Source organism: Numenius arquata, chromosome Z, assembly GCF_964106895.1.
Source record: "Numenius arquata chromosome Z, bNumArq3.hap1.1, whole genome shotgun sequence".
NCBI lineage: Eukaryota > Metazoa > Chordata > Aves > Charadriiformes > Scolopacidae > Numenius > Numenius arquata.
In genome coordinates, this window is record NC_133616.1 from 17565483 (window position 1) to 17589591 (window position 24109).

At 39.9% G+C, this 24109-nt stretch overlaps 1 protein-coding gene across 1 annotated transcript in view; it reads right to left on the bottom strand.

Moving 5' to 3' along the window:
- Positions 1 to 1448: 1448 nt before the first annotated feature.
- Positions 1449 to 24109, bottom strand: part of EMB (embigin) — a 53273-nt gene continuing 30612 nt past the window's right edge. Inside the window, exons 2-11 of the mRNA XM_074166300.1 lie at positions 21944 to 22228; positions 16674 to 16760; positions 14398 to 14487; positions 13086 to 13175; positions 10650 to 10824; positions 9416 to 9504; positions 5757 to 5884; positions 4307 to 4589; positions 3472 to 3505; positions 1449 to 1506 (exon numbers count right to left, since the gene is read on the bottom strand). Of these exons, the coding sequence (XP_074022401.1) occupies positions 1449 to 1506; positions 3472 to 3505; positions 4307 to 4589; positions 5757 to 5884; positions 9416 to 9504; positions 10650 to 10824; positions 13086 to 13175; positions 14398 to 14487; positions 16674 to 16760; positions 21944 to 22228 (1319 nt within the window). The remainder of the gene's footprint in view (positions 1507 to 3471; positions 3506 to 4306; positions 4590 to 5756; positions 5885 to 9415; positions 9505 to 10649; positions 10825 to 13085; positions 13176 to 14397; positions 14488 to 16673; positions 16761 to 21943; positions 22229 to 24109) is intronic.

Genomic DNA, 24109 nt, shown 5'->3' on the forward strand with positions numbered 1-24109 from the left:
AACAGTGTTACAGACAAAGGTCTAAATGCAGTACATCAGAATGCATTACTGTCTGTATAAAATGAGCAGTTTCACAGCCATTTTAAAAGCATCTTATTCCTTGTAAGTGTAGAGAAGTTTACTTAGAAGCAGAGTGGATGTTTAAAATGCATAGCCCCATACATCTTCTGTAGCTTTGAGATGATTTCCACTTCTGTTGGCTTAAATCCCCTGAATTAAAAAAGAATATTATAAGGAAATGTGTTTATTAATACTGTTATTTTGCTGCTTAATATTTCCCATATTTGTTTGAAAATAAACTTCATTCCAATTTATATTTTCCAAATCTTTTTCAATGGTCTAATTTACAAATCTGAATCCTTAGTGATTCACTGAGTGTCATGGGCCAGAATGACTTTACAAGAATAGAACCTTAGATCTAACATGGGATAAATCCTTGGGAACTTAAGTCACAGCAATCAACAAGAACATGCAGGAAATAGACGAGAAAATATACTCTTGGAAAGTATTTGCTCTTGATTGTTTTCTGATTTGTTACTCTCTTTATATGAACTTTACCCGACTTTTTTTTCTGTTCTTTAAAACAAAGGCTATGGAAATAATCTTCCTTCAGGTAGATGGCTTGTGATAAAAAAAAAAAAACAGTAACAGCGGTGACATGAATGCAAAGTCACTCACACCTCTCAAGAGACTGGGGTGCCAGATGCAGAGGGGGAATAACAAGGGGAAATAGCTGGAGTGTGTAGGATTGGTCCTCAACTGACAGACCATCCTCTGACAAGCATTTCCAGATGGCATAAGTAGAAGCAGCCTGCAATTAGACTGTAAAGAGGGCAGAGAATCAGGGAAGTTCATTAGCTTCCACAGGGTTACATATCCCCTGCTAGCTGCTTCTACCACTAATCCCTTCAGTCATCATCTACTAAGCTCTGTCTTCTTTTCTAGACTCCTATAATCCTTTGTTTTGTATCTGTGGTACTGCCACATTCCCACTTGCTAGTGCAGTTGCATCCTTCCTCCACAGACTCACTTGACACACAAGAATACAGCCTGAAAGAGCAGGATTTTGGAACCATCAGCAATTCTAACACATCTCAGCATCTACCCTGGCATTCACATAAATGTTTCACAATCAGGAGCCAAGCGATTAAGCAGGTTAATCTGGGTCCTATTTTAAGAACTGCATGGGTAAACAGAACTGTTAGACCACAATGATGAAACAGCAGCATTGAATTAAAAGGTTTTGGACTCACTTTCTTCCTGTTATTACATTATGAATGACCATATATTGTTTTATCTAAACAATGGTTTTATTACTATGTTGTCCCCACATCAAAAAAGAACAGATTGGGATGATACAGTGGATTTCTCTGTCATTGTAATAGGCCATGCAGGAGAAAAGTAAACTCTGGTCAGTTTCAACTCTTACTTACCTTTTTGGAACAGGATTAAATTTTCCTGTGCCTAGTGCTACTGTTTTCCAGACCATTGGTTTCTTCTGATTTACTATAAGAAAGAGAGGTTAAATTCCAAAACTCAACTTTTATGTATAGGATGAGCAGTAATTCTAGTCCCATAATCCAATCACAAAGACCATCCTAAAATGTATTTTATTTACTCTTTAAGCATGTGAAGTTATAAGAAAAGAGGATTAAACAAAATTTAAAGAACCAAAATAATGACTGGAAGTTTTTCAGCCAAGTAGTAAAGGCTCAACTCAATCCCCCTCAAATCCCACAATGTTCTGGGCAGAAGTCATTACAGTGATAGTATTCCCAGAAATTATTGCTATACTATCATTTCATTCAGTGTATAGAATTTGTATATAAAGTCAATACTCAAATAATATACAAGTAATATACAGCTCAACATCCTCAGAATATGGGCTGAAACAGTCATGATTGCTCCTTCTGGAGTACCTACCACTAGCTATATGGTGTTGGTCACAACCAGACTTGAATTAACAATTCTCTTGCTAAAAAAAAAAATCCTATTCCCAAATACTAGCCTCCCACCTAATACACTGTTGGATATGGCATTTTAATTATAGCCTCCTCAACCAAGTTCAGTTGTGTTTAGTCATCACTTGCCATAACAGACCAGAAAAGTTCCTTTGGAGCCATTCTCTCTGGTTCACTAATCTTCTACATAGTCAGTAATTGAAATAACTTTCAGTTACTAAAATCAAGCAAGAAATACATGGTTTAATAGATTTTCCTCATATGCATTTACCCAAGATAGAACTCCAAGGTAAAGATCAAGCAGCTGATCAAAACCACATCCCACATTTCATCAAGCAGGAAAACATTATTTTAGTCCGCTGTACTCTTAAAATCCTATTGTAATACAGTTTCAGCATGTTTATAAGAAGCAGGGCTATGTGACAAGGGCAATTATTCAGTTTTCAACCCAAGACATATCCCCAAACACTCAGCAGTATAACAGCACACTAATTCCCAAGACGTATCCCTACTTTATAGTATAATTGATTTACAGCTTTAAAGCTCTTTAGACAAGAGGAAAAGCACTAAAATATATTTTCAGCTCGCACTGGGAAAAGGTATAGGAAAGCAAATACAACCCAGGGAAACAAAGAAGGTCACTGCAGCAAGAAATTAAGGGAAAGACAGCACTACTCAGAGGGAAAAAGAGGTAGATAGACATAGGAGAAGGGAATGGACTGAGGGGAAAGAAAACTGGAATAGACTGGACACATCTGAAAAGAAGATGAACTGCTAGACTGCATCTTAAAACAGAAGGAAAGTTAACAGGCCAAATGAAGCAACTGGGCTTCAAAAGATGGACAGATAGAGAGAATTAGAACTTATTTCAACAGCAAGCTTTTAGAAATGCATAATCCTAAACAGGGGCAGCCAGCATGGGAGCATCAACCCTCAAGCAGCAGAGCACCAACAGAAGTGTCTACACCTGCTCCTTTGGCTCCAGCAGCACAGCCTTTCCCAGACAGCTGTGCTCAGAGAGCCCAAGCTACCACCACAGTGAGAGGCCCCACCAAGGAGGTTGGGGTTACCACCAAACCAGCCAACACCACCAGCTTCCAACACTCCAGTAACTACAGGCTTACCTAGGACAGTTGGGGCTTTGACCACATGCAAGTGAGAGAAATGTATGTTAATATGGGCAAAAAAATACATATAAAAAAATTTCAAAGCCTCTTCTGCAAAACTTCCACCTGAAAGTGATTTTCCTCATAGTTACAGCCTTTTAGAATGAGCTTATAATGAGGACACATGATGTCTCACAAGAAAGTGAAATAGCTTCCTAACACCAGAAGTAGAAAACAGCATTCTGCACACTTTGGAATTAGGAAGCCTTAAGTAATAAACTGTACTTTCACATTTATCATAAACCATTACCCACTGTGTCAACAACAAGGTATATTTTTATACAACACACTATAATATGCAAAAGAGCAAATATTTAACTATAGTATATAAATTCATTACTTACAGTTGCTCAACTTGGTCAAATTCTTTTTCATCTTCTGCATAACAGAAAAAGAATTATAAGGCATCAATTTAACAAACACTAGAAAATTTGTTGCATTTAATTATATTATTTCCTCCATGTATAAGCAAAACAGTCTTATTTTTTCATTTTATTAGTTTTCTTAAATTTGCAATTCAGATTATCTTGTTACTCTATTCAATGAAGTTACCCACAAATTTGTCAAAAACCTTACTTTGATCAAGTTTTATTAATCTGCTTTTAATACCCATCATGTTATATAATATATACATATATAAAATATAGGAAAATACTTATGTATGTATAACACAGACACATGTACAAAATCTATGTATATACACATCACTTCCATTTTATTATCTTGCACATCTAGTTTGGGTCACCTATTTATGCCGTAGTTTCAGCAACCAAAATTAGTACATTCTATTTTAATGCATTTTTTTCCTTCTTACTCAGTTTCCTGACAGAAGTTTCTCCCATCAAGATGGCTAACAGCTGCTTCCATTCCAAAGCATTCCCCAAACAGGTATAGCCTCTAAATTCCTTTGTCTTTAAGGGAAAAATAAGGACTCTATCAAATCTTTATGGGAAAGTATTGCCTATTGAAAGCACTTTATGTCTGAATTCAAGGCTCATGGAGAAATCTAAAATAATGCAGTGTTCTAGAAGAAAGTATTTTATCAGAAAAAACAGATGTAAAAAAAAAAATATCACACTGAACCTCATCTATGAGGTGCTATGGGTCATACCTTTCTACCTTTGGCTGCAGTTTCAATGGCAAGCTAGAAAAGACTGAAAAAAACCCATAAACACTTACCTGCACATTTCTCTTTCCTTTTTGAATATATCTCATAAAGGAAAACGATAGTTACTAAAATAATAGCTTCAGCCACAATTGCCAGAAAGGGTTTGAGAGGCACCATGAAGGACAGAACTTTAAGCTTCAGCTTTCCTTTACTTTTCCCTAGTTCAAACGCAGCTTCACACCAATATACACCATCATCTTCTTTCGTGAGCTTCAGTATCTTCAGATGGGTTACGTTGGCAGATACTCTATTAATTACATACTTGTCTGCCAGCAAAGAGTCATTAATGGCAATCTGAAAACAAAAAATACATTAAAAGTTCTTATTAATGCAATGAAAAAGTGTTAATCAAATTATCTATATTATCAGATAGTTCTATGTAGAGAGATGTCAAATGTGTTAAGACAAAGTAGCACTTGAAGCATGATTAGTCTACCTCCAAGGGAAGGACTTAGCTGGCCACCCTGGTTCCCTTTACATTCCGTGGAGGAAGATATGCACTTTGAGTAAGTTGTCTGACCTGCTTTTGTCTATTTAAGATCAGATGAAAGGTACCCTTGACTCTATTGACTCTCCACCAACAAAGGCAGTGTTAGGTGTCTGGATACCAGGTTTCACCACAGCACAAAGCATACACTCTCAAGGAAGTTGAGCTGGGAATGCTGCTTCCCTGGAAAATATGTCGATAGTCTTACAAGTCAACACTACTCTCCAGCAGTACAGAGGAGACTGATCTGTTTACCTCCTCTCAGTTAACAGTGCTTCCCCCAGAAAAGGGCTAGAACTAAGTGGCTATGCTTCCAAGGCTAAGTGTGATCCTGAAAGGTGAGTATGTGAAAGAGGAAAACTGCTGACTCAGATTCTTCATCACAGCTTTTAAGGCAGGAGTTGAAGTGAAAAGATATTTCAGCTCCTTCAGTACCAAGTGGCACAGCAGTCTCCACCACAGGATGACCTCCTTCAGGTCCAGTACCCCAGGTCATACAGGCTGGGAAATATAGAACTACTTGTAGATGGAGAAGTAGAAGAGAAGGGAGATGCTTCTGTTCTCCCTCAAGCCTCCGATATCTGACATGTCTTTAAAAGCGTCCTGCTATAAGATGCTTTTTTTTATATCAAGTAGTATGATTTGAGCAATATAACATCATTCATAATCATTAATATAGTAAAAACAAGTACCTCAAGACTTGTCTTATTTGTTTTACTCTTATCTGGGCTGTAAGAGTATGGCAGGGACTTTTTGGAGAAGAAGCATCATACAAGCCAGAACAAAAACTACATCCCTGTAATAATGAATACTTTAAATATCACAATTTTTTTTTTGCATGTACAGAGATTTACGTTAACTTTAATGGAAATACAATTTGTAGAACCTAGAGTGAAAAGTCATTATACTTTACAAAGTGTCTCTACTTGTTTTCTGCAATATGGTTTTGCATGGCCAACAGATGGAAACCTTACCTGTTCACTTCCATTGGTCACATACCAGGTCCAAGCAATGGGAGTATAGCCAAAACTTTTACAAACCATTACAGCTGTATCTCCTTCATAAGTGACTATGGGTTTTTCTTTTCCTTCAATTTTCGGTACTAAGAACAAGTAGGAAAAAGTTCATCAAGTGAAACCTACAGGTTTTAATTAGAGTATTACAAAAGATAAAATATATTTAGGTATGTATCTATAGTAGTCCATTCACTTCCTTTTCCTTTAAACACAGATGATCCTATCATTCATGACATATCCTAAATGAGGAGTCATTTCAGGATTATATTCCATATGCATAATTTGTGTGGAAGACTACAGGAATCCTGTTCTCAGTTGCTATATGATGGTAAGTTGTCAATTAATATAGAAAACCAAATGATAATCAGACTGTGATTTCCACTCTTGCCCATTTCCTCTTCCCCATCCTTGACAGCTATGAGCTACATGTTTCAGTTCTAGTAGACTAGAAAGAAGCATAATTTTTCTGCTATTCCACTCAAGGTGCAAACACTGATAGAAGTCTATTCCAGCCATAATGCTACTACATAATGGTATCTGGCAAGTTGTGCCTATAGAGAATTTTTTTGCAATTAAGACAAAACTGTAGATTGAGGGAGCTTTGTAATTACAAACACCTAAGCTGAAGTAATGACTTGTGGGTGCATGCCAATAAAAATGACTTTTGGCCCAATCTTGCTAAGAATTGGCCACAAGAAACATGACATCAGATTATAACTTTAGACCTACATGTCCTAGCTATTAAAACTGTAGAGGCCCCAGAGACTTCCAAGAGCAAAAGCAAAAAAAAAGGCTGTTGAGTATGTTGAGGCATCCCACACATAGTTAGACCTGAGCTAACATATCATGGAGTACATATTTCCTCTTTCCTCTTCCTTCCATCTTAGGATGTTTATCAGCACGCTTTCCTCAGATCCATTTAAAGTTCTACTTCAATTTTCACTGCTCTATCTTGTAAGTACATATCCAATACATCTTTTAAATTATATTGGTCACACAAGACTAAACAGGCCAAGAAATCTCTTTCAGCAGTTACAATGGAATAATTTGGTATAAACTAAGGTTGTTCTTGTTACCTCCTCTTCTCGCCTGGCCAAGCACAAATTAATTGTCCCAAAGAGTTCACTTCTCTTGAATATTCAAACTTGGAAATTTCCATTTCAAAAATATATATGAAACCAATTTGTTAATAAAAGCATTGCTTACAACCTCAGAACTTGCTGCACTATACATCAATCCAGCTTCATTACTAGTGAGGTCTTCTCAGTACATATGTATTTGTTTTAATATTGAACACTATCTTTTTTTTTTTTTTTGAAGAGCAGTAGCAGATTATCCTCACTACTGTCAGTAAAAGGGACAACATTACTAATAACTGCTGCTGCCTCCTTTGCAATATATAGAAGACAAAACCAAAAGCAGGTTGGAAAAAAAAACAGAAGATGTGAGAACAAATAAAAAACCCTTGTACCCAGTACAACAGGTTTATGTGGTAGTCAAAAAGATTTAGCCATGCTGATCAGTAGCAAAGCAAAGCTACCGGCACACCAGCAATACATACAACCACATCAACCATGACTTAGGACACGAATATCCATCATGAGTTCTGGGATCCAGCTCTGTAACAGACTGGTTAATCCTTGAACACGTGCAAGGAAATATGCATTGTCCCAGGTACTTTTGCAAGTAGACCATCCAGAATTAGGTGACAAAACACTGCTGATGCATAGAAAAAACAAACTGTTTAAGAGATGAACAGGTAATTGCAGCAGCGTTTATGCCAGTCAGATTTCCACACTGGTTTAAGGACCAGAGTTGTTTCATAGTGCAAATATCTGGACAGCTGCTCAAGGATCTCTCAAATGGCAAACAGATACTAATCTGTTCTACCCTTCAATTTTTAATACAGCTACTAAAACACGTCACACTATTTTAAAATACCCACAAATGGTCTCCATATTTAATAATTTGAACTTCGTATAAGTATCTCTTATTGTTTTCTGCAGGCCTGGGTAAAATCTTAACTCAAAAACTGCAGGGTTATGCCAAGCGAGGATGTGGGGAGGGGGAGGAGAGGCTACACATCCAGTAATGCCTAACTGCCTAGTGGAAAAGCTACTGCAGTTAGTTACAGCAATGATGACTTTAGCCACTGAGTCTACACCAACACATCACTCATATTTCAGTTTGAGAATTGTTCTCTCTGCATTGACTGGAAGATTCAAGGACTTCTCTTTCCTATTGCATTAATCTTGAAAAGTGTCAAGCCAGTACTTTTTACAGTATCAGAAGTGGCAGCATTCAACCATTGTGAAGCAATTCCCCCATCTTCTTGTAATAAATCAACCAGTCTATGCACTGTTCTGGAAAAGATTACTTCCCTGTTGAGTCATCCCTGTCCTTACTGGAACAGTTATCATAGACTTTCAAAACAATGTCTCCTTTGACTTTTTTTTTTAATCTAAACAGACTTCGGTAGCCATTCAACTAAACCTTACCTACATGTTGCAAAAAAAAAAAATACATAATTGTTTTTAGAGATTAAAAGGTCTGAATAAACTACAATTTTTGTATTTCTTCAGTATTGCAAACTCATCTCCCCTGGCTGAAGGTTTGAAAGTAGATACCAACATTATTATTCCAGATTTGACCATACATGAGAGAGTTTCCTCAAGTCATATGACCAGATAACCCACTGAACAAAGGCAGCTTACAGCACTGAGTTACAAGGCCCTGCTGGCTAGCTCAGCTGAGGTTAGGGTAGTTATTTGAAGAGTCACAGTTTTTACAAGCCTATGTTCAGGAAGCATCTTCCTTATACATCACAACCCATGGAGCTTCCACAGATCAAATGCTTGCTTTTCTTTTTGCAAAATTCAGATGGTGGGAACAAAGAAGGGAATAGCTCTCATTAGAGATGAAGGTTCTCAGCAGCTCATGGTTTTTTTCATTTCCATGTCTTCCATTCAACTGGATTTCACCTGCTATTGTCAGGGGTAATGTTATTGGACAAGAAAATAAAAACCAGAAGAAAGAGCACTCATACTGTCCAATGAAACACTAACTTTTAATGCAAGTGTTGTCCTTATATTATATAGAATGAAAGATGCAATGATTTCATGTTTCAGAAGTACTAATTTGTTCAAAAACCAGCCTCCATTCTGCCAATCATTGCTTTTCTTGTGACACCAAATCTCAGGCCAAACTTTCTAGTCATTGGCTCTGCCTTTTGAAGCATTTATCTGAGATACCATCCTCTCTTCCCACTCCCTAGAAAGTCGTAAGTACTCACTACTGCTGTACAAAAGGAGAGGAAAGGGGAAATCAGTTACTCATTTAAGAAAAAACTAGGTTTAACTTGCTAATGAGCAAAAGAGCATGTTTCTCAAAAAGACTTTTAGCTTTCCACTTCAATAGCTTAGCTTCTTCCCTCCATGCTACAGAAATGCCTTTGATAGTGATTCTCCCTTAGCTTGACCGTATTAGTCATTGTCTATCAAATCAAGTTGCAATTTACATACTATTCAGAAACCATATTAATAAGGGATTTTGATGGTCAAGTGAAGCAAAATTTAAAAGAAATTAAAATTAAATAAATTTAAATTAAATTCAATTACCTTGTAAATGAAACATAGCGCTGATTTCTTCTTCACCTTTCAGAGTACAACTGTAACTTCCCAGATTACTGTTATCCAAGATCCCCAGTCTTAAAAAAAAAAGTTTCACCAATTTGCTATTTTGCTTGTATTTTCTTTTGTGCTACAACTATCAGTGACTGCTAATTAACAATCTAAAGAAATTAGCAGAAATTAGTAAGTAGAGCAAAGAACATACATTGCTGAAACACTAGGATCCAGGTTTAGCCCAATGTAGAAATAGCATGCCATTTTTAAGAAAACAGAAGAGCACAAGAACCCCTGGGAACATAAATATCATTTTCACCCTTGTCACTCACAGAAGACCAAACATCCTTAAGCAGGTTAATGAATCAGGTGTGGGTTCACCATGTGTTATTTAAGACTTCAGAAGAGATTATTTAAATGGTTCTTTCTAACACCAGTCAGTCAATGGCTAGCAATGGCTAGCTTCAACACAGAACAGTTTTAAAGGGCAGCCATCTAATGAAGTACAGCATCTTCTCTGCTGGCAAACTATGTTTCATAGTCACTTTGAAGAAGATTTACATGGTTGTGTTTATGTATATCATATTTTCTATCATATTTTAAATAAATATTATTGATGTTAAGAAACCAAAGCAATACAGAAATCAACTGGAGACTAACTGGCTAAAATTAATCCATTCACATGTTTTTAAAGTCCAACAGTAAATTGTATCAATTGAAGAAAGTTTTCTACATCTCATGAGTCTCTGTAGACATTTGAAAGTTAAGAAAACCTTTAAAACAATCCAAAACATCTTTACTGCAAAGCCAATTTCTTCTCTCTTCTGCTAATTACAAAGAAAAAAACTGGCCATTGATGCCTTTTAGACTTCTGCAAAGCAGTACTGAGGTGGAAAATAAAATGTGGAAAACGGAGTAGAAGAAATTGATATTTTAGCCAGCTCAAACTGAGATTACTACTTCACTTACTGAGCAGAGTTACTGGACCTCAGAGAACTGTGTCTTTATTATATATTCTTGTCTTGAAGAAACTTTATTTTTCCAGCACTGGAGGAAGAGCAGGAGCTCTCCATCCCTTCTCCTTTCCTGCAGCTTCAGTATGTCAATTACAGGCATATATTAATCACTGCATTCGGATCTAATACATACATGACTAGTATTGAGCAGTGTATACGCATGTGGTAACTCATTAGAACCTGCAAGTCAAATTGTAAATAATGCTACTTACTGGATGCTCCAGCTGTTTTCAGTTTTATTGATGTGTCTGATTGTTTCATTTCCTCTCTTCCAAGTCACTTGAAAATTTTTCAAATGAGAATATTTATGGTCCAATCTGCATGAAAGTTCAATTCTAGTTGCACTGTCCAAAGTGATATTTTCTTCTATGGAAGTATTAGAAACACCTAAAAAGAAGTTTAAAAAAGCAAAAAAGTTTCTGAAAAACATTTCTTCATTCTATGGGAAGAAGACATTCAAAGATTGTGTTTTACATATGCTAAATCACAGGTGGATAGAGAGACCTCCTGTAATACTTTTCAGGGTATAAAACTGCAAAATCAGACCATTGGTGTTTAACAATAATTTTCTTAAACTGTAACAGAGCTATGATACATATCCATTGCACAAATGACAATCACTCCATTCTGTAGCTAAACTTCCTAGAGGGCTCTAATATAGAAACAGATATTCATTTTACTGAAAGCAAGACAAACTTCTACATAATTTAACCCATACCAAAATATATTAAGTACTTAACTCTCACCAGGGGGAACAAGGTCTGCTCTCAGTCTAAACTTCTTTTCTGACTTCACATTGATATTAAAAAAAAAAATCAGGATTTATTGGATTAAAAATATTAGTAAGCATATAAAAAGCTACAATATAAAAAAATTAGACTTGTAAATATCTATAAGCATCCAGGTTTTAACCAGCTGCTGACTTTCATGATACTATGAGATCATAGGTAATGTCCTGTTGCTAGTGAAGTTGTTGATAAAATCCATAACCTTAACATTGTTGGATCTGGCCTTTCATGCTACAGCTACTCACTTTCACACCAAATCATCTTCAAACCCATTTATTATTGCCTTCACCTTCCTAGTGGCAAGCCAGTAGAATTACAAAGTGAGAACACTCCAATACAGTAGAAAAACTTAACACTTTCTTTGCTTTTAACAAGCTCCATGAGCATAAAATGAGCATATCCAAGAAGTAGGGTTTCAACATCAGGTATCTCCTGATCTATACAAACAGCCTTTTGTAAAAACACCTGGCTTTGTACCCATCAGCACTGACATTTTATTTCATAATTATTTTTTTTCATGTCTTTGATACAACTGTTCTTAGTCTATGTGAATACTCCATGAAAATTTATTCCAGGCCTCATCTCAATCCTAGACCTACCCTGTAGTACTTGATGGTCAAAAAAGTACAGCTGTATTTCACAGCTCAAGTGCTTTCTGAGAGAAAAGGAAGTTTTAAAGTACAGCTCACTGACTTAGTAATGCAAGTCATACCTAGAAGCAGCAAAGTCTGGCTGAAGTGGAAGCACCAGACACTCCCATAGAATATTTGAACTTTACTGGGTCTGGCAGAGACATTTACAGCCTGCAGAACACCATGCCCAGAACTCTAAGTCCCAGCCAAAATAATAGAGATCTGCTGAACTGGAGTTAAACTTAGAGGTGCAACACCTTGGTCTTCCATAGCAGAGCAAAGTCAGTTACTGCAACTCATTTATTAGAGCCATTCCACTCAATAAATAAGCCAAGCATAACTCACTTTGTTGAGGTTGTTTATGATCAAAGTAATTTTGCAAATGGAATTGGTTTCACAGTAGCAAAAAAAGTTTTACAGCCAGATTAATTACACTGGCTTAAAATAGAATCCATACTTCTTGAGATTATTTTATTAATAAATCTGCACTTTAAATGAATGGGACACAAAAATCTTATGCTGTTGAAGACTAACCACTAGCAAGACTGGTATCTGGGGCATCTCTGTACCAAGAATACATGTAACAGAACAAAACAGACAGTACCTGCTAATAGACAGCTTCTGCTAGAAAAAACAATACAGCATAAATGCTGTGCTATTATGTCTCAAAAATACCATACTTGTATTTCACAAAGGGGTTCTAATTGATCTCCTCCAATTGAGAGACATTTCAGTTAGATCAGTTTTTCCAGTTCTCAAAGAAATTAGTTATGCATGACTACTTGGCAGCTGGGGACTTCACATTTACTTTAGGAAGAGGCTTCTCTTGCCTTTTCTCCATGCTTTAACTCCTGTAATGCTGCAAAGCTGACTAACACCTGCTGGTTAACAAGTACCCTAGCTTACAGGGTCTCTCCAAAGTGGATTCACTAGTGTAAAGAAATTGTCACGTGAATTTATTTGGGGGAACAAATAGCTATGGGTTGTTTTTACTTGTGGTTTTAATAAAAAAAATAAGAATCTCATTGTCCACTGTGAAACAGTTACTAGAACACAATACTCAACAGTGCAATAAACTTAGTCATCCTTCCTTCTACTGAGTTCATTACATGCTTACTGTGGGCATCTTGACTTTATCATAGAAATGCCATCCTAAACTAATATAACAGGTTGTGTGCAATCATAGGCATCCAATATAATGTAATAGAAGAGAAAACAACACACTTACCAGGTAGAATTACCTCATATTTCACAAAAGTATGATTAGACATGTTCTCTTTGGTTGCCTGCTTCAATTCTTGTGTAGTAGGATCCGGACCTAACAAGGTTGTGGAGGAATCAAAGTGATACGTTATGATCCTATAAAAGCAATGATACAGCAGAATGTCCGTACAGTATTGCAATTACTTCTTATAGTAATCTTAGGGAAAAAAGAGGACCTTGCCAAATGCTGGCTACTATGGACATCCTTTCATATACCTCATGTGTTAACAAAGTCTTACGGCAGCAATGTTGCGTGATCACTGTTATAGTAATTATGCCACTTTAGAAGACAGTTCCCAGTTTTAATACAATGTTGTAATTGTGAATGTCAATACTCTAAAGAGATGGTAACTATCCCTTTCACAGCCTGAGTGAAAGAGTCACCTATAGCTTAGAGATGGGTCCTATAGGACTACATCAATGCCTAAGCAGAACTTGGAAAAGTAATAATTTTTGGAAAAAATGAAAAGAAACAGAAGGACAGAACACAGCCATTCCCAAGGCCACTACAATTTAACAACTCATTCTACCTCCAGCTTTCTGGCTATCTGATCTAGATGCAGCTATAATGAATGCAGAGGCAAGAACATCCTGTGCTCCACTGGAACACTGTCAGAGTCCCTCACCACTCCACAAAACTGTTACACTGCAGGGAATTTCCTTGCATACACAAAAAAACCATCAATATGGACCATCAGCTGCCTGACTCCTTCCCTTCTGCAAGGGCAAATTACATCTAAAAGGTTTAATATGGCCAGCAAAAGCCCTTTTTTGTAGGGCTATGGATAGTATGCTATTCAGAGACTACCTTTATAAAGCTCTACAAAGCTCAACACAGCTACCAGGCAGGCCATTAAGCATAAACAGTCTGTTACCCCCACTATACTTGTTCTCATGCTCTGTGCATTTCAAGAACAGAGCAAGAAAGCAATTAATAAGCTACAGCTTTAAAAACAGATGTATCCCAGCTAAGGAAGCATCACACTTCCACATCTACAATACTAATGAAACAGTTGTGTGTACAATTGCATACAAGTTCTTAGTAAACTGGAGCATACTGTAGAAAAAGACATTAGAAATCATGCTTAAAGGTAAGGTCAATTCAGTACAATTATAGCAATTTTCATTTTGTCAGTTTCGATACAGCTTTAAACATCAAACTGCTTGTCACAGTAATTATTAACTAATAAAAATCCTCTGACCCCTTGATTAAAAAATATCAAGGCAGAGCCTTAGGGTAACTGAAATTTAGGAATTTAAGACATGATTGCTTTTACCAGGTGTAGATACATCATGTCCATGTGCCAAATGATCTGAAGGGCTCCCCTGAGTTTGCCAGTTGACAGTTCCTGTAGTTATCATGGGCTCTGAAAGGTGCAAAAAACAAACCTGTTACAAAAAAATTAGTTTTCTTTCAATTTAGTGATTAAATAGAAAAAATAGAAACAAAATCAATAGAGATTTCCCACTCCCCATCCCATGGTAGATAAAATACATTACATGTTCTAGATGCTTGCAAAGTAATTTTATTGTCAGTTATTACATAATGCATCCCAGAAATACATGAACAGTAATTATGGATTGAATCTGCCTAATCATACAGCATTATAGGAGAATATTATTGTAACTTTTGTAGAAGGAATGGGGCTTCATTTTGTCTTCTGTCAATGGGTTGAGAAGTTTCCCAGCCACAGCTGGGAAAATAGAGAACACTGGGCTACAGCTTCAGTCTTCTCACTGAGAGAAGCACTGGGTGGCAGAGTTGATCACTGTGCAGTAGAAATAGTATCTTTGAAAGCCTGGATCTCAGAATTACTCCTTCTCTTTTCTTGCATAAAATACTGAACTTTGAGGTAAAGGTGTTAAACACGCACCTCTCGTCTACAGTTGAGGGAGTCTGGCTGTGCTGAAGGAGGTCCCTGCTAGTGGCTTGGTCTCTGAGCAAGCATAAGCTGAGGTACTACATACCTTCCAAGCTGCTAGCCTGTTCTTTAAACCAGTGTTTTCTTTATCAACATGTCAGCTCACAACACAAGGAATGCTATGCCACAGGCAATCAGCCTTTTTGCCTAACTTGCTCCATCTGCATTTTCATACCTTCCCTCATGCTTCAACCAGTTTAAGTAACAATAAACCTGTATATTAAGGTGGACGATGCGGAAAAATAGAGCTTCAGGCTATTTTGTTTGGAAGTTGTTGACAGTAGACTTTTGCCAATCTCAACTACTAGTCCAAAATGGCTTTTTAAGCAAAAAATTATGAAGCTATCCCCTAGCACTAGATAGTAAGTCCTGTTCCTCTAGACAAGAGCGCAAGCAAGCCTTGATCCCTGCTTGATGGAAAAACAAATTAGTCCCAGTGTTTACCCCTGAAAAAACACGTGAAGGCTGAAAGACATCTGGGGAATCTTCCTCTGTGTGTGCAAACACCTTGACAGCATGCCAAGGTTGTCATGGATCACTTGAGCTTATGTCAGTCTAGTACATGCATCACCTGGTTTGTTACTGAAATGCCTCAATGACAGTTTCAGAAGGCACCAGTGCCAGTTGATACATATGGTAGTTGTTATCCATCCACAAAAAACCAGACAACCTTTAAAATGTCTTGCCCACTAATAGGATCCTCATACTGACTCTTCCTCAATTCACGTATCACATGAAAATAGTCAGGTGAGATCACGTTGTACAAAACACTTTACATACTTTAGTTCATATATATACATGTCTTTGTATATGGAAAGAGTCATTGAATCTATTAACTATTGCACTCCTCCTAGCTCTCACACACATTGTGCTAAATAGCTCTGAAGATGAACACCAGATATATAGCTTTCTCACCTCCCAACAACAAAACTTGTCAGAACTTGCTTACATTCATGTATAAATATAACTTAGCCCATGTTTGATTTGCATTAATCAACATGAGCTTTGGTACGCTGCTGAATTCCTGCTGCTCTGACCTTTACAGAAAAAGGAGAGGTGGGATCAACAGTCATCAGTTTCTTCTCTTGCCTCGAACTTACTCTCTGCTCCCCATCAAATCCACAATGAAGGTCCAAAATATGGTGAATAAAGAGTGGGGACAACAGAAGGTTTTGACACATCCATAATTTAAAAAATAGACAGATTAAGTTAGCAGGCTTCATTGATGCAAGGGCATTATTGTACCTCTCGGTAAAACAAGAGTATAAGGAGTCCTCATGTTAAAAATTATCAGGTGTAAGTGCTAGAACAGAACCTCCCACAATGGTCCTAGTTTGGGAATTGTCCCATCTCCAGGGTCACTGCCTGCTTTTACAGCACATACGCATAAGGACAACAGAACCACACAACTGGCAGCTGAATAGCTTTTTCCACAGTCCTTGAGATGCTTATGACACTTAAGCTCTTGCAATGGCTTTGAAAGGCCTAGATGATATATTTACTTTTGTTCCTTCTGAAGAGGCCCAATCTTATTTCTAAAGACATTAGTATGAAAATGTAAACTCTACATGACACTTCGTATCACTAGCAAAGAGTATTATAGCTTTAGGTGTACTGAAAAAAATGATTACCAGCAGATGATTCATTAAGTCCAGCTTGCATCTTAGTCAGAAAGTTTGCCTGAGACTGACTGGTATCTTCTGTTGTCATGGCTGCATCTGAAAAGAAAAAAGGGTTTAAAAGAACTTCATTCTCTCCGTTGAGCTTAGTCAGAAATATGTTCACAGAAAGAATTAAAACAGAACCTCCTCACCTCAGCCTGCTACCTCCATTTTTCCCCAAGTTCTGAGCATACACAGCCAAAACATGCAAGAATTACTCCTTAGTTCTTTAATATTTTCTTGCCTAAAGTAAGCTAAAGAACAGAGGCAGTATTTATTTGACCTGTAATTTCTGTGTACAGATCTTTTCCCGTAGTTAGCCTATAGTCAGGCAAAGCTGTTCTTCAAAATATTCTAGCAGACCAGTAAACTTTATAATCTGTACTCAAATCCTGTCTTGTTTACAGTCTTAGGTGACTACATCTTAAGACACTAGCTGATTATTTTTAAACATAGCATAGCAGATTCACTAACAGAGTAAGGACCACAATACAACCTTATTTTGTAATGCAGAGTACCACCTCCTTCCTTCCTAGTATCACCTTAGTGAGCAAAACAAAAGACATTGGTGTCAAATATGGACTTCAAGTAATACTAATGACTATTTCCATTTTCCTTAACACCATTGCAAATCTGATTTCGCTCCTATAATTTATCCCCTTCTTTGGGGATTTTGTCCCCTTCTTCGGAGATTTTCAAGACCCGCCTGGATGCAGTCCTGAGTAGCATTCTCTAAGCAATCCTGCTTCAGCAGGGGAGTTGGACTAGATGATCTATATGGTCCCTTCCAACTCTAAAAAAATTCAGTGAAATTCAGTGAAATAATGTGGTTTTTGTAGGAGCCAGGCAAGACTCTAGGGTTTTGCTTTATGTTCTTGACTGAAGAAAGGACAGCAGGGGAAGAGGCAGAAGACAGTTTGAGAAAGTTGCTGTGTCACTGTTCTATTAAGAAATCAAGGTCCCTAGATGTTTTATAAAAATGGAGATGCTTGCTCCTTCCTTTCTGTTCCCACATTTGGGTGGCAGAACTAGTTAGTGAAAAGTAAGCATAAAGACACAGCGTTTAGGTATTCCAGGACATACTCTGTTCCCAAAGCAGCAGTCTACACTCTTCTCCTACTCAGACTCAGAGCAATCTCACATTAGTAGCTTTTAAGTGATTTGGCCAGTAGTTACACAGGAAAAAAGGACATGCATTCTGCTGTTGTAATTAAAGATGGGTGGGTGTGCGGATGTCAGCAGAGCTTACTACAGGACAGCAGCAAGCATAGATGAACAGTTAAAAGCTACATCATACTGTGAGTGTGTTCAAACTTGTTGAAAACCATGTGTCTTCAGCAGACAGTAAAGTTCCTTTCAGTTCCTACAAGTGAACAATGCTACTAACAGTCCTACCCCATTTCAGCACTATGGGCACAGGCAACCTACAGACTCTCCCACCGGCACCTCCAGCACACTGTTACTCCAGCTACATCAGTCGTGGCCAGCTTGCACCATCTGCTTTTTCAATCCACCCATCATTCTTCAGCCAGTTTGGATCAAGAGTGAAACAAGGTAGTCAAAGGATATGATTAAAAAATTAAGCATTAGTGGATCTTCACAACAGACTCTGCATTTTTCATACTGGTCCACTGGTTCCACAGCCAAGTGTTCTCTCCCAGCCCTTCACCCAACCAAAGAACTTCAGAAATTTGCTCCGAGTACCTGCTGTCTTACAACCCAGCCAGTAAGAAGACCGAGTCTTATTTTCTGATTGACAGAGGTGCTGAGAGCAGGGAGAGCTATTATGCTTCTGATATTCATGGTAACGTTGAAGAAAGGTCCATGAATTTTTACATCTGCAGCATCTTGAGGCATTTGAAGGATGTCATGGATCACCTGACTGTGTCAGCTTAGTAGATGCATCACCTGCACAGTAATTAAAATCCCTGAAGATGATAAATTTAGAAGGTGCCAGTGCCAAGCTGCACAGTAGCTCTGTTATCTCTCTGCAAGGAAGGCAGATAATTTGCAACATGTTTTGCATACTAATAGGGTTCTCATCTTGGCTTTCTTCCTTGATTCACATACCAAGTGAAAGCAGCCAAGCAGTGTTATTTCTAGTCACCACTGCTTCCACATCTCGGCTCTTATCTGTCCTTATGTCAAGCTACATAGCAGAGAGATAACATTGCAACCCTCTTCTCTCATCTACACCTGATGAATGGTATCGGAGATCAAGATGACCCAGCGCTGCATGATTAGTGCCATCAAGCCCGGCAGTGATGTAAGCAAGTCGAGTAACTTCTCAAACTATTGAGTCATGGCTGCATGCCTTAGCCTATAATTGATTTGCATTAAATCTAATCAATAGTGTGGTAGCTTGCTGAGTTCTTCTTGCCCTGATCTTTAAGCACAAAGGAGTAGGTGAGAGTATGAGGTCATTAATTTATTTTTCCACCTTATCTCTGCTCCCTACTGCAGCCAATGTTTGGGAGGTAAACTGTGGATGAACCATACTTGTCATGACCAGAGCAATTTCAGACTTTAAAATCTATTTGCTCTCCTTTTCAGCCAGGAAAGTGGCTGAATATTAAAAGATTGAGATACAATTTGGTTTAAATTAAATATTAAATTAATGATGTCAAATTAATGTAAATTAATTTAATATCAATTTTATATTCTATGCAAGCACACAAGAGTTCAGTAGCATCTAAAACCAGCTGCCAGAACTTCCTAGTGCCCCTAGAAAAGCTCTCCTAAGGCACCAGACAGTCCACATGAAGGACTTCTAAATGCCCTGATAGAAGCCCTTCTCTCAGGGCAAACCAGGAAAATCCAACCTGGCAGCAAAGTCTGTAAGAAATTAGATGTATCCTCTACTCACAACTCCTTGGTATCTTTAGGGGCAGAAGTTCAGGGACAAGATGTGGTGGGTTTGCTTTTCCTAAAGGAATCTGGCAGCAGCACGTGCTGCAACCAAATTAGGCAGGCACAATGGTAACCAAACAAAGCAGCAAACTCTGAAGAACAATGTTGTGACACTTAGTTAGAAATTACCCTAATAAAAGGGATGGTTTAAATTTTTCAAAATAATTAACTAAGCACTTAGAAGACTATCAGGCAAAACTAACAGAATAATAAGAACTCTCCTCAAGCTACTTATCTCGAAGTAAAATCTAAGAGGCCTCTTGTGGTATCTGCCTGACCAACTGCAGAAGGGTATGCAACCCACCTTCCTGCAGCTCAAGTCTTTGTGGTACCCAGCACTTTGAGGCATCCGATTGCTTTTACTGCAAGCATTTCTTTTGCTTGAAGAAACCTGCTGAACCCTCACATCTCCAGAATACACACTGCTTCTGGACTTCACTAGAACACAGTTTTAGTTCTTCTCCCTCCAAGGGAGCATGAACTTCCCATTGCTGTACCTGTGCAGGGAGTCCCTGTGCCTGATCAGCTTTTTGCACATTTGGTTAATAACTACTGGAAGAATAAAATACTCTGCCTTGCATTTAAATCATCATGGAAATCACAGTACGAGCCTCCTTGCCTAGTTCATAGAAATATAAAAGCATTTAATAGAAGTCTGAAAAAAACCAGCCTGACTTTGTATAAAGGGTACTAAAATAGGTGGCTCACTTCTGATGAGCACAAAACCAGACATGCCATCCCTTTAGGAAGATGGTAGCTTTGCAGAATTTTTGGAAACACAAGTAGGGTTTTGTTTGGGTTTTTTTTAGTTGGCTTTTTTTTCAGAAGAGGGTATCATTTGATATCATTTGAATTGCTTTAACCACCATCACGTACAGCTTTCAGCAGTAATAATCATCAAAAATAAATACCATGTGGCTAACTTGCCATAATGTGACTCCCACATTCCTACAAATATCAGGCCATTTACAGTCACAAAACCTTTTGATTAATGAAATAAGCTGTTAGAAAGGACTTCAAGTTTTTTTGTGTGTGTACATAAATACACATGCATATTTTAGAGGAGCCTTAAGCACTACAAAGCCAGTTTTCCTCTACATGCATATCCAAATATATGTATCTTAAACAAGCCTTGAAAACTGCAAAGCACATTTTCTGTCCTTTCTCATTATGTGAAACTATTACAAGTTTTACAAAAGTTATCATCACCCAGGGAGCAGTATTGCTCCTCTCAGGAAGACAAAAAGAGGCACAAAGAAACATGTTAACTACTCATACATCACACTGAAAACGCAGCTAAACCACTGATGGTTAAAGACACAGCAATTAATGATCACATACATGTATTGGCAGAACTTTCAGCATTGGCAAGACATGCTCCAGCAATCACATCTTGCACAGCTAACACCAGCAATCTGGTATTTCCTTCCATTATCATCCTGTACTACTCTGTGATGCTTCAAAAACGGGTTGGCAACAGAAATCCACTAGTTGTAGAAATAAGCTCCTATTTCCTTAAAAGTGGCTGGCCTGCTGAAAACTGCTAGAGGAAGAATCATGCTCAGAATGCTCAAGTCCTTCTTCCTTCATGGACTTTTAAGTGTCAAATCTTAAAAACGCAATACAAGATCTTCCAAGGAACATGAATCTTCCAAAGATTCTTTGGAAGATCTTCACAACCTGCTAGGCATACTGACATTTCAGTAACATAACCTACCAATAAGTGGGTTTTTTCCAGGACTTAAATAATGCTTTAGTTGATAAGGATAGAAACACCGTGCCTCAGCCTCCACGCCCCTCACCCGAGCTGACCAGCCCTCCCCGGGCCCGCGGGGCAGGGAGCGGGGCCGGCCTCAGGCCAAAGGCCGAGCATCCCCGGCGGCGGTCCCGCGCCGCCCCCGCTGCCCACCGGCACCCACGGGCGGGGAGGCAGGGCCAGCGACCGCCTCACCCTTCACCGGCGGGCAGCGGGGGAGGGCTCCCCGCTTTCCAGCCGGCCTGCCAGAAATCCCAAGGGGTTTTTGTGGGGGGACAAAGCCGAGGCAGGCCGGGGCGGCAGGCGGGCAGGAGTAGGCAGCGCTGGGGAGTTACGACCCCGGGGAGGGTCGAGGCCGCTGAGAAGAAACGCCTCAGTCGTTTAAAAAGGCAGCGCCGAGAGACAGCCGCCTCGCCGGGCCACCGCTCCGTCCCCCGGAGATGCTGCAGGGCAGGGAGGACCTTTGCCCGGCCGCAGCTCCCGGCCCCCCTCACCCCAGCCCACCCCGACGCTGAGGGGGCGGCTGCGGCGTGACAGGCGCACGGCCCGGCCCGCGAGCAGAGAGAGCGTTTACCTGCGGGGCTCCCGCCCGAGAGGCTGAGGCTGAGGCAGAGCAGCAGCAGCCGCAGCAGCCGCCCCGGGCGCTTCCCGGAGAAGGCGGCAGGCATGGTGCCCCAGCCGCCGCCGCGCTCCCACTGCCGCTCCCCCGCCGCCGCGCAGGCAGCTGGCCCGGCCCGGCCCCGCACCGCCCGCGGGCAGCGGCTGCTGAGGGAAGTCTCAAGCGGGCCGGGGAGGCTTTGAGGGAGAGCCGGCTGCTGCAGCCCCAGATCCACGGACAGGGCAAACGCCAGGGAAGGAGCTGCAGGCACCACCGTTCCTCCTCAGCAGGAGTACATGTCCCCACCGGCGCGGCCCCGCCGGGCTTTATGCGGCGGGAGGAAGGGCGTGGGTGAGCACCGGTGGCGAATTGGAGCGGGGCCCTCGCAGCTGGTCCGGGTGGGAGCCCCGCCGGGGACGGCTGGAGGCTGACAGAGCACGTAGGGAAGTTAGGGTCGCGTCTTAATTTTGGCCAAAACGCGGCTCTTGCCGCAGGACCACCACCACCTCTGGTAGGGTTTGCCCAGAGAAGGTTGCTGCGGGCAGAGCGCAAGCCTGTCTCTGCCCTTTGGCTGGTGATCTTCTGGAGAGCCCAGCTTTGAGGGTCAGTGGCTCCAGGGCAGCTGGGTTATACTGTATGAGAGCTGCGGCTTTACGCATCTCCTTTTCTAAATCTCCTGGCCTGGGCAGCAATGCCCGGGGAGCACCATTTCTGACAAAGGCTTCTCAGGGCTTCGGCTACTGCTTGGTGCCTTTAAAACCACAATTTAATTGCTTAGATTGTTTTAATCTCTATATATTTGTACATGTACAGTAAAACCACTCACATATATACACATATATATGCATTTCTGTTTGTTACTTGATAAATAACTGTCTTTGGATTTTGCGGTATAAAATCTGGCAGGGTGGCATTCTCTGAAGGAAAGTCTCCATGACGGGATAGTTGCTGCAGTTCATTTCCTATCAAGATACAATTACTTCAGCTAATGCAAAAGTTGAATTGTGTTAAGGTTAGTATCAATAATGCAAAAAGGTCACTGCATGTAAGCCTTTACATCATCTTAGCTCTCCCGTGCTGGCAGAGCTGTAGGAGTTTATGCAGAGCAGGAATAAGTCAAATGCCCTGTGTGTTGATTTTCCAGCACTGCACGTTCATGCATGTCCTCCCATACCAGTACGGTGTCCTTCAGATTAAAATTTTCCATTATAAAGCCTCCCAATAAATGCAACTAATGGCAAAAGACTGGGAACAGGATTGTTTCGTTAAGTCCTTGTTGAGTGTCACAGGAAGACTCAGGTTTCCTGCTGGGTAAATGGGACCATGTGTAGACAGGGGACTTCTCTGTTGGAAGAACGAATCCCCTTCATACACTTGGAGCAATTGGATGGAGCCTTGTGCTCTCCAGCTCTCAGGCTGTTTAGCTCACGTGCAAAAGGCAGGAAGCCATAGATACATGAGTAGTCAATGCGCAGTGGTGCCCATACAGCTGTAAATCCACTGCTTTTGAAATTTAGCTGCAACATATAGTTCTGTGGCGTGGTGTGATAGACAGGCAGTACCAGCATGCTGTAAGGAGAGACTGAACCCCCAGAGTTTTGTTAATCTGCCGGCCTGCTACAACAGCACAGAGCGATGGGATTCAGAGCGAGAATCCAATTCAGATAAGGCTGTTTGGGAGTGGCAGGTCTCTAGCTTTTAATGGGAAAAAAAAAAAAAAAAAAAAATTGGCTGGCGCTTGAAAGCTGTTTTATCTGAGCCAGTTTGGCCTGAAGAGACTTATCTGTTGTGGAGGGTGAGGGAGGAAGGGACTTAAAGGGTATGTCAGCTACTTTTAGATACGAAGGGGCTGGTTGGTAATTCCAGTTAGCTCTCCCTGTAATGGGTGAAAAGAAAATCCTACAGAATCATAGAATGGTTAGAGTTGGAAGAGACCTTAAAGATCATCGAGTTACAACCCCCCTGCCATGGGCAGGGACACCTCCCACTAGAGCAGGTTGCTCAAAGCCCCATCCAGCCTGGCCTTAAACACTTCCAGGGATGGGGCATCCACAACTTCCCTGGGCAACCTGTTCCAGTGCCTCACCACCCTCACAGTAAAGAATTTCTTTCTGGTATCCAATCTAAATCTCCCCTCTTCCA